Here is a 17,361-nt window from a genome sequence, read left to right as displayed (position 1 = left end):
CTCGGCTTTCAGGTTACGAGCTTCCCTGTCATCTAGAGGGGAAGATGCCCACCATTAATGAAGTGCGGCTCATTAATGGGTGCACTGGGGCAACCTTCATCCCCAGCACAGCACGTGTGGCTGGGTCCCCACCAGGACAACAGCCAGCACGCGGAGCTCACCGTACATCACCTCCTTGGCGCATCACAGTGTCATTTGTCAGGAAAGTTGGGCCCGTTGTCCTTTAGAGAGCACATCTCCGTCCCTCCTTGCGCCGGCCCTCAGCAACTGTTGCCATGGTTATTACATTTGAGTGCTTTTCATCAAGAAGATGCTGCAACTGCCGAATTGTCTCTTGCAAGAGTTATTTAGGAATAACTAGTTAGTAAGTAGGAATAACGGGTTCAGACTGCCCACAGAAGTCAGCGATCCCAATTATTTTCGCTTTGATCCTGCCTTCTTTCTGGTCTCTGCCAGGTTCGGGTTTAAAGTGGGGGTTAGAGATAAGCAGAAGAGAAGGAACGTTTCCTGAAGGGAAACGCACTCGGCTCTGCCAGGAGATTAAAGGTCTCTCTTCGTACAAAGCCTCTGCTTTTCAATCAATCATAAATAGGCTGTAACAAGGCACAGCAATCAACCAGGAAACATATATCCTCACCTGTCGGGTTCACGGGGAGAAGTGAGATGTATTTTCCAGCTCCATCACGTTAATTATTAATCAAGATATTACGGGCAAAGCCCAAAACCCGTTCATCAGTCAAGGGGAGTGACCGACGTCCCAGCGCTCTCCTCCTGCAAGGCACGGGCTGTGCCCGGCCCGCCGGGCGAGAGCGGTTCTCATGGCAGGAGCCAGCCCACGGCCCTGCCGGGGGTGCCGGCATTTCTCCTCGAGAGGCGGCCGCGTTTCAGACCCACTTTCAGCATCACAAAGTGAACGAATAAAGCCTGCTCCAGAAAGCCAAGGCCGTTTTGTTTAGCTCTCATTTAAAGCTCTGAAGAGTGACTGGGTAATGATGGAGCTGGTTTCCCCCTGCAGATCGGGTCCCACAGCGCAGTCCGTTAGGCTTTTAATGACATAAATGCCTTTTTCTGCTCTGTGTTATCCCTGGCACGGGGTTTGGGTAGGGAGGTGCATACCGCAAGACCTGAAGAACAGCTAAGCTAAAGGAGAGGCACGTGGAGTCTGCTGCAGCCTGAGCATCCACCGGCACCAGCGTTTCCCAAATCCCAGCCCCTTGCAGCGGAGGGAGCTGCCCATGGCACTGGGACCCTCAGAGGGTTTTTGGACCCATGGAGGGATCCAGAAGATGGAAGACAACCTCAACTTCACTCACAGGAATGAACCCAGGGGCTAGAAACACGTATTAGATGTAAGCCAAACACATCTCACAGCTGGAGCCAAAAAGCCACTCAGCAGAGCCGCAGTACTGGGTTTTCAAAGGGTGTCTGCCCAGTAGCAACTGGTAGGGAGACCTGAGCTGGCTCAGGCACCGAAACTGGAGCCACCAGCCTGGTGCAACGCCTGCTTCCCCGAGGTCGAGTTCACCTCCTTCTCCTGGCAAGGCAACACACGGCCGGTGGAGAGCTGCAGCGCCCGACGGTCAGGCCAGCGCATCGCTCGGCGAGCACCCACGGATGGGATGATGAGCTCTTTCTTGCAAACAGACTGTACTTCCCTACGGCCACAGGCTGAAGACAAAGAACTGAATTTGGATGACGTGAGACCCAGAGAGGTCGCGATGCAGCCTTTCCCCAGTTACCAAAAGAGACAGAAGACGACTTCACTTATTCTAGCTGAAGTAGCTGGATTTAAAGAAATTAAATTTGTCGGTTCATTAGTGTGTAACCTAAGAATGAAAAATGCATTTCTAATTCCTGATCCGCTAATCCACAATCCGCTGATCTGCAATCCCCAGAGTCCCCAGGGAAAGAACAGAAAATCCACAGCAGCCTTACACTATTTCTCTAAGATTTCCTGGCCAGGTCCTGCAGAAACAGCTCACGCTATGGAGCTTTCCTCCTTTTGCAAAACACACCTTGGCAAACACGCTGCCGTGCTAGGGGGTACCAGGGATAATAAAAACCAAATTGCACTTGTCAGAATAAGCGAACAATGGGCGTTTTGTGAGGTGCCGGGCATGATGCTTTCTGCGTTTGCTGGGCTCCCCATTGATCTGCAGAATCAGCTCATTTGCAGCAGCCTTCCTACTCGTTAGGACAATTAGCGAGGTCTGAGTCGCGTTCTTAACGCAGAAGCGCTGCGACTGCACTGCAGGATGGCGTGTTGGCGCCTGCGAAAAGACTGTCCTGGCTGGACCTAAGGGATGTGTCCCTCGGTACCTTCTTCCCAGCTGACGTCCACCCGTGGAAGCTGCTCCTCATCCGTTTTGCCCCGGGAAGATCGGTCCATTGTATCCCCGCTCTCAGGGTATGGCAAGGGTGCGGGGGGCGCAGACCTGCCAAGCACACTCACGGTCAGTTTGCACACTTTAACCCACGATCTCCACGGGCAACATCAACTTTCTGCACCAAAGCCTTCTTTAAGTTATTTTGGACCTCTCTGCCTCATTCAGCCGAGGTGGAAGCAGCCACAATCCTCTCTGGTAAGGGTGCCCCACGCCAGCACAACCCCGTGCACAGAGGGAAGATCAGCGGTGAGCGCTGAGCTGTGGGGTGGGAAATTAGGCCAAATCCCGGGGATGCCACCATTGCACTTAACCACCCCCTTCGTACCCTCTCCAGACAGATGTGCTGACACACCTCCATCACTGATCTGGTTTTGACTTTGCAAAGCACCTCAGCCTTTGCTGGCTGCTTCTCCCCAACTCCAGAGCTGCTCAGAACTTGCTGCCCGTGCAAGCACGGTCATGGTCTGAGCTGCACGGCCAGCTTGCAGGGGGAGGACTCACTCCCAGAACACGATGGAGAAATCTTTCTGCAACACCTTTTCTTTCTCCTTCCCGGCAGATATGTTAGAAATGCTGTAAAGGTCTGTAGCTACAGACTCCAGAAACAGCCACTAACGCCAAAGCCGGCACAGGTACCACCACCTGGTCTTTCTCCCTTTCGAGAGGCAGATCCACCCTTCACATCTCAGAAGGGTGTGAAACCACAGCCCCTGAGGGAATTGCTCAGGTCGCATATGGAGCAGGGGCCCAGAGCAGAGCCTGAACTTGCCGCCCCCCAGCATCACTTCCAACACCTCCACATCCCCGTTTCCCAAGCTTTTTGGAGCACGCCTCAAAACGTTCCCCTCCTCCCAGCTCTGCTCTCCATCGCGGCAGTCACACAAGAGCCATCGTGCACAGCTGCGGGAAGCTCGAGGCCAGAAATAGCAGCTCATTACTAAAGCACGTCATCACACGCCAAGGACCCCGATACGCACTTCGCTCCCCTCCCCGTCACCCCGACCCGCACCCCGCTTCCACCGCTCCGCCAGCCCATCCTCCCCGGTCCCACCTGGAAGGGGACAACCCAGGGCTGGCTCTACCAAATGACATCCGTATTTCTCCCGCTGAGCTCCTCAGCCCGTGCTCATGGAGATTCACGCCGGCTGAATTGATCTCCAGACGCAGACGGGGTAGGACCAAGTCCTGACTCCATTCCACTCTTGAAGGTTTCAATTAATCATAAAGCCAATTCCATTTTGGGCTCCATCTGTCTTTATTCCTTCAGGGACTAATAACGCCTCACCGTGTGTTTTCACACACTAGTTGAACTGAAATTAAGACAGATTTCAATATGAAGTGCCCGAGAAGAAAATGCGTTTTTTAAAAAGAAAATCTCAGAGTTGTTACCATTCTCAGCTTGGAAAAAGATCTTAAGTAAAAGCAGCGGGGTATTAATTTGCAAAACAACTCGGCTCACTGCAAGTCATGCAAACACACTAAAATCATATTTATGGGTTTTTATGACGGAGTATGTATGGAAATGTAACACAATCTGCTTCCCAAGGGAGGCGAGGAACACGCAGAGGGAGATCAGGAACGCTCCTGCGTGCGGCCGCCGAGCAAAGGGATTCCGGCAGCAGACACCCTGCCGCACCAGGCATGGACCAGAATCAGAAACCCTTTTTTAACCCTCTCCGTTGCACTGACAGAAATAGACAAAGAACCCAAGAACCCTTGTGGTTCATCACGTACGGCAGGTTTTAGCTGCTTAAGGCTTAGGGAAACCTCATTTGCATGTTACCGTACTGTTACCACCCCGGGTTTTTTCTTCCCACCTCTGCAAAATCCAGCCACCGGGGCTTTCCGACCAGCCAGGCCTACATGCCGGCTTTAATAAGTCAATTCCTAAGTTGACCTGGTGGTTTATACAGAGCAACAGCCCTAATTATTGATCTTGGCAGACGGAGCTAAGGATTAACAACCTGTCCCTCAAAACAGCCACGGCAGAGCCGTGCCCATCGTCTCCCGGCTGTCGATCCAGCGGCACCAACGCGTTCCCTCACTCCTCACCCAGGCAAAGATGCGGCCCCAACTTGGGTGACAGCCCAGACTGACGCAGGCGGGGATGCTCAAAGCACGGGCCAGCTCCAGGATGATTAAGAGAAGGGAAGAGGTACGGCTGGGCAACAGGGGAGAATCACGGGGAAAGAGTTGTGAACGTGGAGAGCAGCAGAGCGACAGGACACTCACCGTGACCCACGTATCACCTGGGCTCCAGCTGACCCCATCTGACTGCCGGAAGAGTCCTGTCTCTTTCCTATTCCCTATATTCAGGGCATTTAGAAAAGAAAAAAAAAAAAAAAACAAACCAGGAGAGAGACACTCTGGAAAGGATGGTTGCAAGAAATTATACGATGCACTCCACGTTAAATTCATAAGAGACGAAACCAGAGAGAATCTGTGAGAACCGAAGTGCGCTGGAGGGACAGCTAGACGCTTCTGATGGAAGCGAAGACGCAATCCTTTGATGGTTGCCTTCTGGAACTGGCTGCAGTACCTTGGAAACTCATTAAATGCAGCAGAAAGGACAAGTGACGTACATCTATTGATGCTTTGAGCAGCAAATTAGTTTTCAAATCTATTCAGGTCTCACACAGTGGCGTCAAGGGGCTAAGACTTGGTGGCGAGCAGCTGCGATAGCGTTTCTTCAACTTGCGTGATGACTCCAAGCCACCCCACGGGGAGGGGGCTGCCCACCAGTCCAGCTCCCTGGAGACAACTCGTGGCCAGACAGTTGCCCTGACCGGCAGGGCTCAGAGATCTGTGTGGCTTCAGACAGCCAAGCCAGTGAGCCTTCCCCTTCCAAAACACGCCAGGCGGCTCCAAGGGCCTCTGACAGACATCTGCTTTAAAGCAGAAAGAGGATCATCTAAAATAAAGAGAGATCAAAATCCGGCTCACAAGACGACACAGAATGTCAGCACCTGAGGGAAGAGCAAGTAGTCAACAGTGATGATGAGTTTCTTCAGAAAGAGCTTATTTCCAGTAAGCTGTTTTCTCCCTCTGCAGAGCATCACCCCGTTCAAACACTTGGCGAGCCTTGAAGGGGCTGAGGTTGGCAGCAATCTGGTGGAAGACCTGAGCAACTGTCTTCAGGGATGAATAATCAACTGTTTCAACGAATCTTAAAAGCACACAAACAGACAGATGAGGAAAAACTTATCAAAACGCTGTATCAGGAGAACAGGTAGGCTGGAAGACGCCAACCTGAGAACAAGGTCAGTTGCTGGGACTTGATCCCTCTTCAACCAGGACAACCCAGGGCCAATCTTCGACGCCGTGAAAGCCTGCGGCTGCTGGCTTGTGTTATTTTGCCTCCTATGCAAGCTCTGAGACCAGCAGCTCTGTCTTCCTCTCGGCGGCACAAGGGGAAGAGCAGCGGAACAACGGAGGGACAGTGAGTAAATGTGGCTAAATCCAGAAGACAGCTCATGAGAGCTACGGGCCACCCCCCAAGACCCCTCCCAAAAGCCCGATTCTGCCACTACCAGTCACACCACAAACCTGGCTGGATCTGCCTTTGCATGCTGGCGGCATACAGCCTGCCAGCAATTAAATCCAACAAAAGCCGCAATCAGCAAAGGGGTAGGAGGGTGCACGCAGCAGGACCCACAAAGGGAGAGATGGGGATCTGGACCCTCCTATACAAGCTCAGACAATAGCCCGTAATCGTAATCGCTGGGTCAGTTCTGTCCACCCCAAACCCTGCTGGGAGCAGGTACGTAATTGAGGCTGGATCCCGCGTTTCCTGCTCTCATTGTTCCTCTTCTTCCCATCCCTCACTGCTTTGTTCTGTTCAATGCACGTTTTCAACCTCCCTTCGGAAACACATTAACAACAGGCTGCCACAGCCTCCCGTACGCCCCGATTAAAGAGCAGACGCAGGTGCCTCTTCTTTGTGGAGCGTTTCGCACCTATTACTTGGAGGGAATGCGGAGAACACGGGAAAGCCACAGCAGGTCAGGGAAATAACGTAGGCGTTGGGTAGGAAAATCTTTGAAGCTTGTGAAGCCATTAGCCGCGCGCGCAGGCTGTAGTGAAAAGGATAAACAGAGAACATGGATGATGAATAAATAGTGGCTGAAGAGACAGAGGAATACATGTTGCGTCCAGCGACGAAACCAGGTCTACGCTGAGAAACAGCAAGTGTGGGCTGGTTTTTTTTTGTTGCAGAAAGCCATTAGGTAACCAGTCCGAATGCATATTTTAAATGGAAACCACGACAATAACTCAAATGCTTTAGCGGAGGGCATTTACTAAATGAGAAGAGACAGAAACAATGCGTTTTATATAATGCATGACCTGGCTGCGATGAGTTTTTCCTGCAGGTTGTGTCACCAACTTCCCTGCTGAAGAGAGGGAGCCGCCGAGCGTCGTCGGAGCAGCTTCCCGGTGCTCTGGAGCCCTGCCACGTCCCCGGGTAGCAGCGGCTATCCCGTGGGGCTGTGTTTGCAGGACAGGCCACCTCAGAGCAAGCAGCCAGACCAGCAAGACCCTGCACGGCTCTGAGCGCGCTCACCTCCCCGCAAAGGACGCACCAGGAAGAGACCACCTGCATCGTCAAGGCCGAGCCCTGTGATAAGCGATAAAATACACCGGTGCTGGGGGGGAAAACCGTAGGTTTTACTCGCTGCTGAAGTGCGACGTGAGGCCAAACGCTCCGATTTCAGCAATCTGCATCCTCGTTGCTTAACCTCTTCGTCCTCCCCTCCAGCGCCACCGGCCCAACCCAGACCCCGTGGATGGGGTAATTCACTCCAGAATTCTCACACTTGACAGGAGCAACAACATCCTCAGCCTAAAACCGGTCCCACAGGGTGAAGCCGAGATGTCCATCCCACCTGTCAACTCTCCAGCAGTTGCAGGCACCTGGAGAAAATACACCTGGCAGGGGACAAGCACCCGACCTGGCCCTGCCCAGGGCAGGGGGTGGAACCAGATGACATTTAAGGCCCCCTCCAACCCGAACCATTCCATGATTCTATGATTCCAGGCACCAGCGTTTTCCCAGTATTTAAATTACCAAAGCATTTATGAAAACAAAACCAGGAGCAAAGCTCGGATTCTAGATTTTTCTCCCAGGATCTGCTCTCTCTGTCTTGCTGAGAGCACAAGGATGGCAGTTTACTATTTAATTGTTAATTACACTTTCTTGTTAGATTTCGGACACTGAAAAATGTTTAGGGATTTATTCTTCTGTGTAATTAACCATAATGATGAAACACAGTTTTCTACCGCACTGCAGTTTTGTTAAGGTTATTCATAATGGGGAAAGGCTAAATAGGTTGAGTTCATTATTGTTACAGGGAAAAAAAAAAATGAGGTGACCCAATCAAATTAATTTGAAATTAAGTGCAGCGAGGCCGATAACTCCACACAAGTCAGGAGTTCAAATAAAAATAGAAGAGACAATCTACAAAAGCAAGAAATTACAGGCGGGCAGGGAGTCGAGCCCGAATTACCGCAATTCGAGGGTGGCAAACACACGGCGTTGGCAAACAGGGCCACTGAAAAAACACGGTGAGAACGGATAAAGAGATGGGCAAAGACAGTAGGATGCAAAAGGAGAAGCTGGAGAAGGAAGGGACGAACATGAAGATGGATTTGAAATAAATGGGTAGCGACAGTGCTTGTTAAGCTAACTAGATTTATTTCTCTGCCCAGAAATTCTTATGTCCTTACAAGACAGCATCGAAGCAAGGTCTTTAATTTTACTTTTCCCGGGTTTATTGCTTGGGCCTTAATGTTATTTAACAGCAGTGAGTGTCAACCAGTCTCATTGCGAAGCTGGACTTAATTCAAAATCGTTAAATCCGGTGGAAGCGTTTTCCTCCCGACAGAGACATCCTGGTGCCTCTCTGACGAAACATGGAAGTCGTGCACCCTAGGGGAATGGACACCACGGAAATACCGACGGCCAGAGCAGGGACGGGGAGACAGCATTCCCTCCTCCCAAAGAAAAGAAGCTGAGAAAGCAGGACGGAACCCAGCCGGATATCACGATGCTGAGCACTACTCGGCCACCCCGGCACAGCCCTGCGCGGGGAGGCAGCGGAGCCATCGCTCTGGGCTCTCCTTTTAGGCTTACCTGGAAAAGCAGATACGTGTTTTAGGCCTCTCTTTGCTTTGCCAAAACGGTGCTAGCTCGAAACAAGCCTCAGAGCTGGGTAAGATGCATAATGGTGATCGGGATATTCGTGATGTACATCGTCACGGTTTAAGGGGTTTAATCTCATGGGAAATGGTTAAGACAAGCGATACCCCGACGTGAGCCACCTCTAGGAAACTCTCGAGTGCTGCTACAAGGTGATGCTTGTGACGAGTTTCCTCTCAAGTCTTTACCAAATCCTGCACCGTTTGTTTGATCACTCGGCCAGCGATAAAGAGCGAGATCCCAGTAGCGCTGGGCTTGTTGGAAGAGGCTCTGCTGGGGACCATCCTGCTGGGACACACCATCAGGGAGATCCTGTCCCCGGCCACACAGTCTGAAGAGCACTTGGGTTTTTAACCGACGGGCCAAGACACCACAAATGTCTCAGTGCAGCTGCACAAGCGACTTTGGCCATGCCGAAATCGCACCTTTTGCACCTTCTGCCCCCTCCCCACAAAACGCAAATGGCTTCTCTTCACCTTGAAGGTCCGGCGGCTTAGCTCCTCTCCGTCCTCACCTCTAATTCACCCCTAAGCGTACGGGGAGCATTTGGGATAAAGCCTCAAGAATGCATTCGACATAAATCATTATTCCCCTTCTAAACGGATTACAAAAATCCTTTTATTACAAAATATTAAAATGTTCCAATTATTGGTGTGGAAAAACGTTTCCTGGAGGTAAAGTTTTTAAAAATTGAGGTTTTAATCACAAGCGTAATCCTTGCTGGCTAACACTTCCAGTCTTGTGAAACATCTCGATACAAACCGCGCAGAGGCCTGGCTGCGCGACGAACAAAGGAAGATGCTGCCTGTAAATAGCTCAGAGGACATCAGAAGACGCTTCCCTCATCAGCAATCTTTCTTAGCTTAATATAGCTCCTCTTTGCATAAAACATTGACATTTTTGCAATGTTTGGACCCAATGGTGCGAATGCTGATTGTCATCCGAAGATACTAGAGTGTACCTTCAAAAATATGCAAGAACATTTTACAGACAGTAGTTTTACTTGCCTCCAAAATGCTGTATCTTAATATTTCATACTTATATATATTTAAATGTTAGTACCACCGGATAAATGCTAACATGCTTTTATGCTAATGCAATCACTGAAAATCCAGATAATGTTGTGTATTGGCATATACTGTTAGTGAATTATGGATACCTAAATGTACAATCCCACATGCCTAGCAATTATTTTTGTTAGTGCATTTAACTTTTATTTGCAATCAGAGCACTTGAGGATTGTTCAAATGAAGTTTACTTTTGCAAAGTGCTGAACAGAAAACATTTTGTTAAAGGTTTAAAAACAGCAAGACCGCGATGAGGTTTTCCAGTGGCAATAAGGGCACCGCTCGGAAAACTCTACCAGATGGAACGATGTTTGATTTCATCAGAGACTCAGCGATTAAAAGCCAAATACCTAGAAGGAAGGATATATAAGAGAAACAAGAGATGAAATCTTGATTTATTTTTTTTCCGTACCAGGTCACCCTCTTCCACGGCAGAGGCTCACAGATGGAGGCAGAGGCCGGGAGGCCAGTGTCCGTGCAGGCAGCACCCTGGCAGACAGACCCTGGGACCCTTTGCCCTGAGGACCGAACCCTCCTGTGCTAAGGCTGCTTTTCAAGTCTAGTTTAAACCAAATAAATAGGAACGATACCAGGAGGGAGAAATCCTGAGCTGCCCCTGCCGTGCCCTCTCTTTCTCCTCCTCCTGCCTCTGCTGATCCAACATCTTGGCCAGGCACCTGGCCCGTTGGCTCAAGATGCTGATCCACTTGAAAACCCTTTCATCCCAAATTGGGTTTCCGAGCCAGGTCCCAGCCAGACCGCGCGCAGGCAAGACCTGGGTGATGCAGCTGGTTGCTCCATCCTTTACCTGCTTTGCTACCTGATCACAGTTAAGCACAACGTGAATCTGGGGAAGATCCGCGTATTTTTAAGAGTTGAAAAGTTCTGGACGCGACCCAAGCACGTCTGAGACGGCTCAGTGTCCAGCTTTTTTCTCTCCTGCATAAAACAACTTGCCTACAGACGCCGCCGAACTTCCTCTTCCAGATTCAGCTGCGCCGGGAGTTAATGACCTCCCGGGCTGAGGAGCTGCTGTGATCGTGTCCTGATTTCCTTCTGGGAAGGTTTGCCAGGCTTGAAACCGCTGGCCTGAGCCAACCTGGCTGAAGAGACCTGGGAGGTGGCCACAGAGCCATTTGGTGAGCAGCAGACCATCGCCTCTTGCTCAGGCACGGCTCAGCATCCAAGGCAGGATCCGACACCAGCCCCAGGCACGTAAGTACGGATCGGATCACGCCCCTACAGCTCAGGGAGCTGTGGCACCTCTGGGCACTTCCTGGAAAATCCTACCACCTAACTAGGAACAACCATGAGCGAAGGAAATAAACAACAACCCCTCCAAAAAACAAAAGACATCAGGAAAATGTTTAGCGTGAAGTAATTGAAATGCCCCCGGCAGTTTAAATGGAGCACGGAGTAAGCTGAGAAGAATGTACGAACAAACAAATTAAGCAGATAGCACAGGGCAGACGAGCTGGCGTGTAGGTGTCTATTGAGAAAGCTTAAGCACAGCAAGGGGAAAAAAAAAAAGCAAACCCAAAAACCAGGCGTAATATTCCTCACATTTTGGAACCGAGCTCTCAGACAATACATCATCCAAACCACTCAAAATTACCATCTGTCAGAATGTCCTTTAAAGAAAAAAGGTCTAAAAGTTTCCAAAGTAGTATTTTAATATTTTCATATTAGAAAAGAGATTGTTTCTGTCCAACGAAAGGCATTTGCAATTAAGTGAGGAACCCCACACAAAAGCATTAGTTTCGTGGTCACTGCCATATGCTCGTATCACGAGACAATGAGTTTCTTGAGTCTGGATCATGCCATGTTAGCTAAATCAGGAAAGAAGCCATTTAATACCCCCCATCACTTTGTAAGTTACCTGCAAACGTTTCCAGAACCTCTGCATGATTTTCTCTTTATGAAACGTATAACTAACTTCTACCCGCTATTAAAGAACCTAAGGAAACAATTACAATATCGGTTCAAACATTAAGACATGCCAGAATACGAAGAGCGGGTGGGTTTTTCTGATGTGAAAGAGTGTATTTTATTGCGATCGGTAAGTCAAGCTCTGTTTCAGGCCACAAACTGGATCCTTTCCCAGTGTAAATCTGGCTACCCGCTGCTGTCCACGAGGCCGTATTACTTCACACAGGCTGAGGACTAACAAGATTGCAAAAGAAATGCAGATTTGTAGACTATATTAGACTACGTGATAAATAATTTATAATGGTGGAGAAGGTGACTGTATTTTTAGGCATAGAAATATGCAGCTATAACAGTCCTGACCGTCAGTGTTCACTCTGCACTCCTCACCTTGAAGTTTGGGTCCAGTCCATCCCATGCATTTCTAAAGCCTCCGCACCTGTGAATGTGCAACGCACCGCCCAGCCCCAAATTCCATAAACCCCAAACCTGTAAAGGGCACCAATAAAACCCACTGAGCCCACAGGGTACCACCCGCAGCACTACACGCTACGCCCTATCACGAGGACAACCGGGCTCCTCTGGGCAACTGCCACCGTCCCATGAACCATGAACATCCTTCGGACCAGTCTCTTCTTGGTTCAGCCTGTTCCTGTGCCGAATCGACACCCCTTTGGCGTCAGAGGCATACGTCCACGGGGCTAAACGCCCCCCTCCAAAGATCACAGGTGTTGCTATATTTCTGAAATCAGCATTTTGCTATCCTAAAGCAGCCTAGAAGAAAGGAACAGGAGGGAGAAAGGTTCTCCCCGAGGCGCTCGTAAGCGCGCCATCCTCCAGATCTTCCCCCAGAGAGGGCTGCCAAAGGGAGGGGAGGCAGGATTATTCCCCTCGGACCTTGTGAAAACAAGGAGCCCAGGGAAATCAAGAAACAATCACAGCTTCCTCACTGAATTACTCCTGGCTGAGTCTAACAAGCAGGATGAGGACACACTGAGGAGAAGACCAGGGCAAGCGGTGCCGCAAGGAAAGAGCTAGGCAGGGGAGAAGCCAAATTGGTGTGTTGCAAGAAGAGAGAAGCTCTCAGCTCCTGCTATCAGAAACAAATCAAGAGAGATGAAGAGAAGCACAGAGCCCATTTCCCGAGGTTGCCACCCTCCCGCCCGAGGTGGGAGGGAGCTCACCTGGACAGCGCGGCTCCCAGGACGAAGGCAGCATGCTCCTTCAGCGCGGCCTCCGTGCTGTTCAGCCCGTCGATCAGAAGCTGGAGACCCCCCATGGAGAGGAAGTCCTTCGCGTTGTCCACCTGGGAGAGAGCAGGTCCCCATCAGTACAAAAACCCCAGCCGGATTCCACTCACCCCTTCGAGAATGCCGTGCTTCAGAAAGCACAGCGTCTCTTCCCTCCCAGTCTAACCAGCGCCGAGTTTTAAAAGCAATTAAAAATTAAGAGGGAACGAGTGTGGCTTGAATTCTGTACAATGCTGTCTGTGAGCAGTGGATGTCATGGTTGCAGAAGCAGAGTCTACTGATAGGTGGCTGTTATCACATGCAGAAGGCATTGCTGAAAACTCAAATACTTTGATTAGCTATCAGAACTATTCTGGACACATGTTTCGGTAATTCCGGTGATGTCAAAAATTCAGTAGATCTGATGATGTCAAAAAAAAAAAACCCCAGTTCTTCGCTCTCTCACCTGAGCAGGCTGTTACTGGAAACCCAGGGAACTGTATGTTTTGCAGATGCACTTAATGAATTGATGCCCTAACGTAGCACCAGGAGTTCGGAACGTTTAAGAGCCTGTCGGCAGCGTCGGTACACAGGCAGCATCTCACCTCTGCTGGCAGCGAGGCGCGTGGGCGGCACTGGGTGTTTTTCACGACTACCATCAAGAGCTTCAACACGGCCAGGGAAAGAAAAAGCCAGCCCCGCTCGGAAGAGTCAGCCAGAGCAATGATTTTTCTAAAGCAGACGATATTGGACTAACTGCCAGCAGGGAAAGTTTAAACGTTAGCAGGGATTCATCAGCCTTTGACTTTAACCAGACTTGGGGCCAACCAGGCACAAATCACAGTGGGCGTCTGTTCTCGGAGAGGAGATTAGACAGGGGCTCAGAGTGGCCCGCAAACAAAACGTAGAGACACAGCACAAAGTGCTTCCAGTACAAAATTCGGTCCAAAGTCAAATCAATACATTTCGGTTTTCAAGGATTTTTTTTTTTTTTTCCAGTTTAAAGGGGAACCTGATGAACGCTCAGAATTGCGTCTGCAAAAAGAATCGGGTTTAGAATTTCAACGTTTCTCCTCCCAGAAAGCCAGGGAGACAACAGCATGTGTTAGTAGATGGAAATAGAACCTGAAAATTAATTATCAGCCGGGCAAACCGACCTCCCCGGCTTCAGCGAGCAGACAGCACCGATGGGGTGGGAGAGGACAAACACCGTGAGACACGCAGGGGACGTCGGGCTCAGGCACCGCGCTCCAGCTTGAACATTCTTTTAGTCAACAGTGACTTCATGCTCAGTGTTATTTTTATCTCAACGGTGTGCCTTCACCAAAATCGGCCATAAATCAGATATTTTAGGTAGCCAGGAGAATGAAGAAGCTACTTAGCTTTGTGTCCTATGGGTATGTCTTTACCACAGCAGGACCCGGGCAGCTACAGCCCGTCTCTTCTCCCCAACAATACCCACCACTTGCTGTCCCACCGCAAAGGCAGCGGCAGAGAGCCGATCCCTGCAGGTCTGGCTGGGGCTGATTCAGGATTTGCAGCAGCTTTTGTATCCTTTCAGATCCTGTTCTTTTAACTGTCCCTATCAACTGGACCCGTCAGACCTCTTGCTTTTCTGCAGGCCCATCTTTGGCTACAAAGAAACCTACGCAGCAACCCAATTTCAGCTACCAGCGGGTCCCTTTATGGCTCAGCCTCTGTAAAAACTCCGAGGCTCTTTTAACGCTGGAATTGGACGCTGACTTCTGCTGAAGAGGGAGCGCACAGAGAGGCAGAAAGTTTGCATCCCGCATCAGTCGTGGTAAAACCAACTGTCGCCGTATCCTCACCAGCACCGGAGTCCTTCAGGCCAGCGCCAGCGAGACGCCTCAGCCGCAGAATACAAAGTGTGCTGTACAGCTTGTTTTGAAGAATGTATTTGTTTGTTTTTTTTTTTTTTAAACTGGAGTCTGTTGTGAGAGCTCCTTCCCTCAACTCACCGCTTTCAAACCAACAAACCCCCCCCAAACTCAACAACTTGAAGGTATTAACCTCTCTGGGGAGCGGCAGCAGCTCGTGCCTCGCTTCAGCCCACCGAAAACAGCACGGCAGAAAGGCAAAGATCAAAAGAGCTCTCGAGTAAAGTACACAGGGAAGGCGGGCGAGGAGAGGGACGGGAGAAGAGCAAATATGACAGCAGTTATTCGGGGAGAGGCTTTGAATCGGAGGAGAAAGAAAGCGGGGAGGGGAGGCGAGAGAGAAGATGTTGGAAAACGAAAGCGGGGAAGCAGCAGCATGTCAACGGCACACAACGGAGAGGAAATTAGCAACGAGAAACGGTGTGGCATGTCAGAGGAGGGGAGAGAGGAAGATAAGGAGAGTAAATAATTGAGAGTAAGAGCCTGCAACGCACAAGAACGGGGCTTGGCTGCGCGCACTGCTGTGCAAGCACCGTGAATTCTGTTTATAAATGAGTTATGCTCTGGCCTCTTCACATTTGCATTCGGTTTTTATGCGTTACAGATAACCCGGCAAGCCAAGCCTTCCTGCTCCTTCTCCAAGACGGGCTCCCAAACATGCCAAGTTGAATCCTGACTGACGAGAAGCAAACCAGAGCTGGCAACCAAAAGCTGAGCAAACACAGAGCCCTTGGGCTGACTCTTCAAGAGCAGGAGAGAGCATCTCTCCCCCGGCTCGGCACCGGCCGCGGCTTCCCCTCCGCTCGCTCCCTCGCAGGCACGCTCGCCGCTCCATGTCCCAGCGCTGCGGGATGCCCGTGAGCACGCCGCGGAGCAGAGAGCATCCTTTGCTTGCAAACCCCGCAGGGCACGGCATTTTCCACTCAACAGGGCGTTTTGTGCCCCGGAGGAAGCAGCGGGACGGCCGGGAGCAGAACGATTATCGAAAGCCATGGCACGTTACCATTCAGATGGAGGTGGGGGGGAAGAGGGAGCAGCAGAGCCGTCACCGGTCCCACAGGTGGATGCGTGCTGCCCTGGGCCACCCACACCTCCAAGGACCCCCGTCCTCCAGCGGCACGGCCGTGGCTCACCGCAGAGGACTCCTGACAAGTTCAGCCCTTCCAGGGTTATGCGGCACAAGCGCGTTTGGCTGCTATTCAGTAATTACATTAAGCCAGCGCTGCTAAAGTCAGTACCAAGCAGAGATAATGCTCTGGACGCATTCAACTGGCTGGAAGAAGAAAGAGGAGGAAAAGCCATGCTGGCTTAGAGACAAGTCATATTTCTTATCAGCTTCCTGCCTGATGAGAAGGTGCTGCCCAGCCATCTGCCCCGACAGCGCGGGCACAGAGCAACGTTGTGATCGATGCACAAAGGAGCCCTCTGTGCTCCCTGCCAGCCCCCCTGCCATCTCCCCCTTTCTGACCCCTTTGATGCTGGATGTGGTTCCCTTTGATGCTCCAGTCCCCGCGCAGGGAGTGGGGACGGCTTCCCCGCTCCTCTCGCCTTTCTGAAACTGTTTGCCCCATCCCGTGCCGCAAGCGGGCAGGGTTTTATGTTGGACTAGTCCAGACCGTTACGCTGGAATCCAAAGCATCCCAGGGTGTTTGGGGGTTGCTTTTTAGGATGCTGGCCTGGTGCTCTGGCACCCTTAACCGGACACAATTAGCCCTGAGTATAAATACGAAGCTCTTTGGGCACCCGTTCTTCACACTTATTCTCTGAGTCAGACAGATGCTGTCAGTGAAACAAAAGCATTGAGAACAAACAGCAAGGAAGCCTCTGCATGAGTATGACAGAGATTTAACGTGGAAATTTGAGACAAAGAGCCCTGGAAATAACGCTTCTATTAGCTGGCGCACAGACTCCCTCCCTCAGCAGCACATTCCTTCAGCCACCTTCCCCCAAAACACCACGTTTGGTTTTAAGAAGTGCCGTTCCAGTGAAAGGTCTTGCACTGGCATCTCCCAAGGGTTGTCCCATTCACCCTCTGAAATGATAAAGGCACCGGGAGCGACACGGGAAACTCTCCCAGCCTGCTCGAGTCTCTCTGGAGAGGGAGAAGCCCAGTCCTTTCCCAGCAGGCAGAACGCCGCCTCGACGCCCACCCCAAGCCGCTGCAGCCCGGGAAGGCACCAAGCCCAGGGGAGGAGAGCGACGTGCCCAGAGCCTGCAACCAACGGGAGGCAAAAACGTGCGAGCTGAGCAAGAGAGATCCAGAGGTGGGGGGGAGGGGGGGGGAAAGTGGGAGCATAAACCCGAGGAAGCGAGATTTCAGGAAATACATTCCACCTCACACGGAGCCGATCCGCACGGCTCAGCTGATGCTCAGCAACTCGCCATTCGCCTGAGCCTCTTCAGCCCTTTCTGCCACCGACCCAGCCGTGAGAGAGGCGCTACACGCCATTTCTTACCCACGCCAAGACAAAAATACAGCTTTTTGGGTGGCTGTTGTCTTCCCTGATACGATGACATTCTCTGCGAACTGGTGTAAGGGGACCTACCTGCAACGACTGATGCTTTCCACAGAAGAAGCGAGAAAATAATTATTTTTTTAGCAGCCATCACTATACTTACTAAACCGGCAGACAAAACCCCATTTCGTAACATTTAGCA

At 50.9% G+C, this 17,361-nt stretch overlaps 1 protein-coding gene across 6 annotated transcripts in view; it reads right to left on the bottom strand.

The window, feature by feature from the left end:
• SIL1 (SIL1 nucleotide exchange factor) overlaps nt 1-17,361 on the bottom strand; it is a 99,213-nt gene that overhangs the window by 24,246 nt on the left and 57,606 nt on the right. For all 6 annotated transcript variants that reach the window (XM_063348837.1, XM_063348840.1, XM_063348836.1 and 3 more), the window contains one exon: nt 12,761-12,882. In XM_063348837.1, the coding sequence (XP_063204907.1) occupies nt 12,761-12,882 (122 nt within the window). The remainder of the gene's footprint in view (nt 1-12,760; nt 12,883-17,361) is intronic.

The sequence above is a fragment of the Chroicocephalus ridibundus genome, chromosome 11 (assembly GCF_963924245.1).
Source record: "Chroicocephalus ridibundus chromosome 11, bChrRid1.1, whole genome shotgun sequence".
Lineage (NCBI taxonomy): Eukaryota > Metazoa > Chordata > Aves > Charadriiformes > Laridae > Chroicocephalus > Chroicocephalus ridibundus.
The sequence above is the reverse complement of the archived record's forward strand: the minus strand, read 5'-3'. Positions and strand labels throughout refer to the sequence as shown.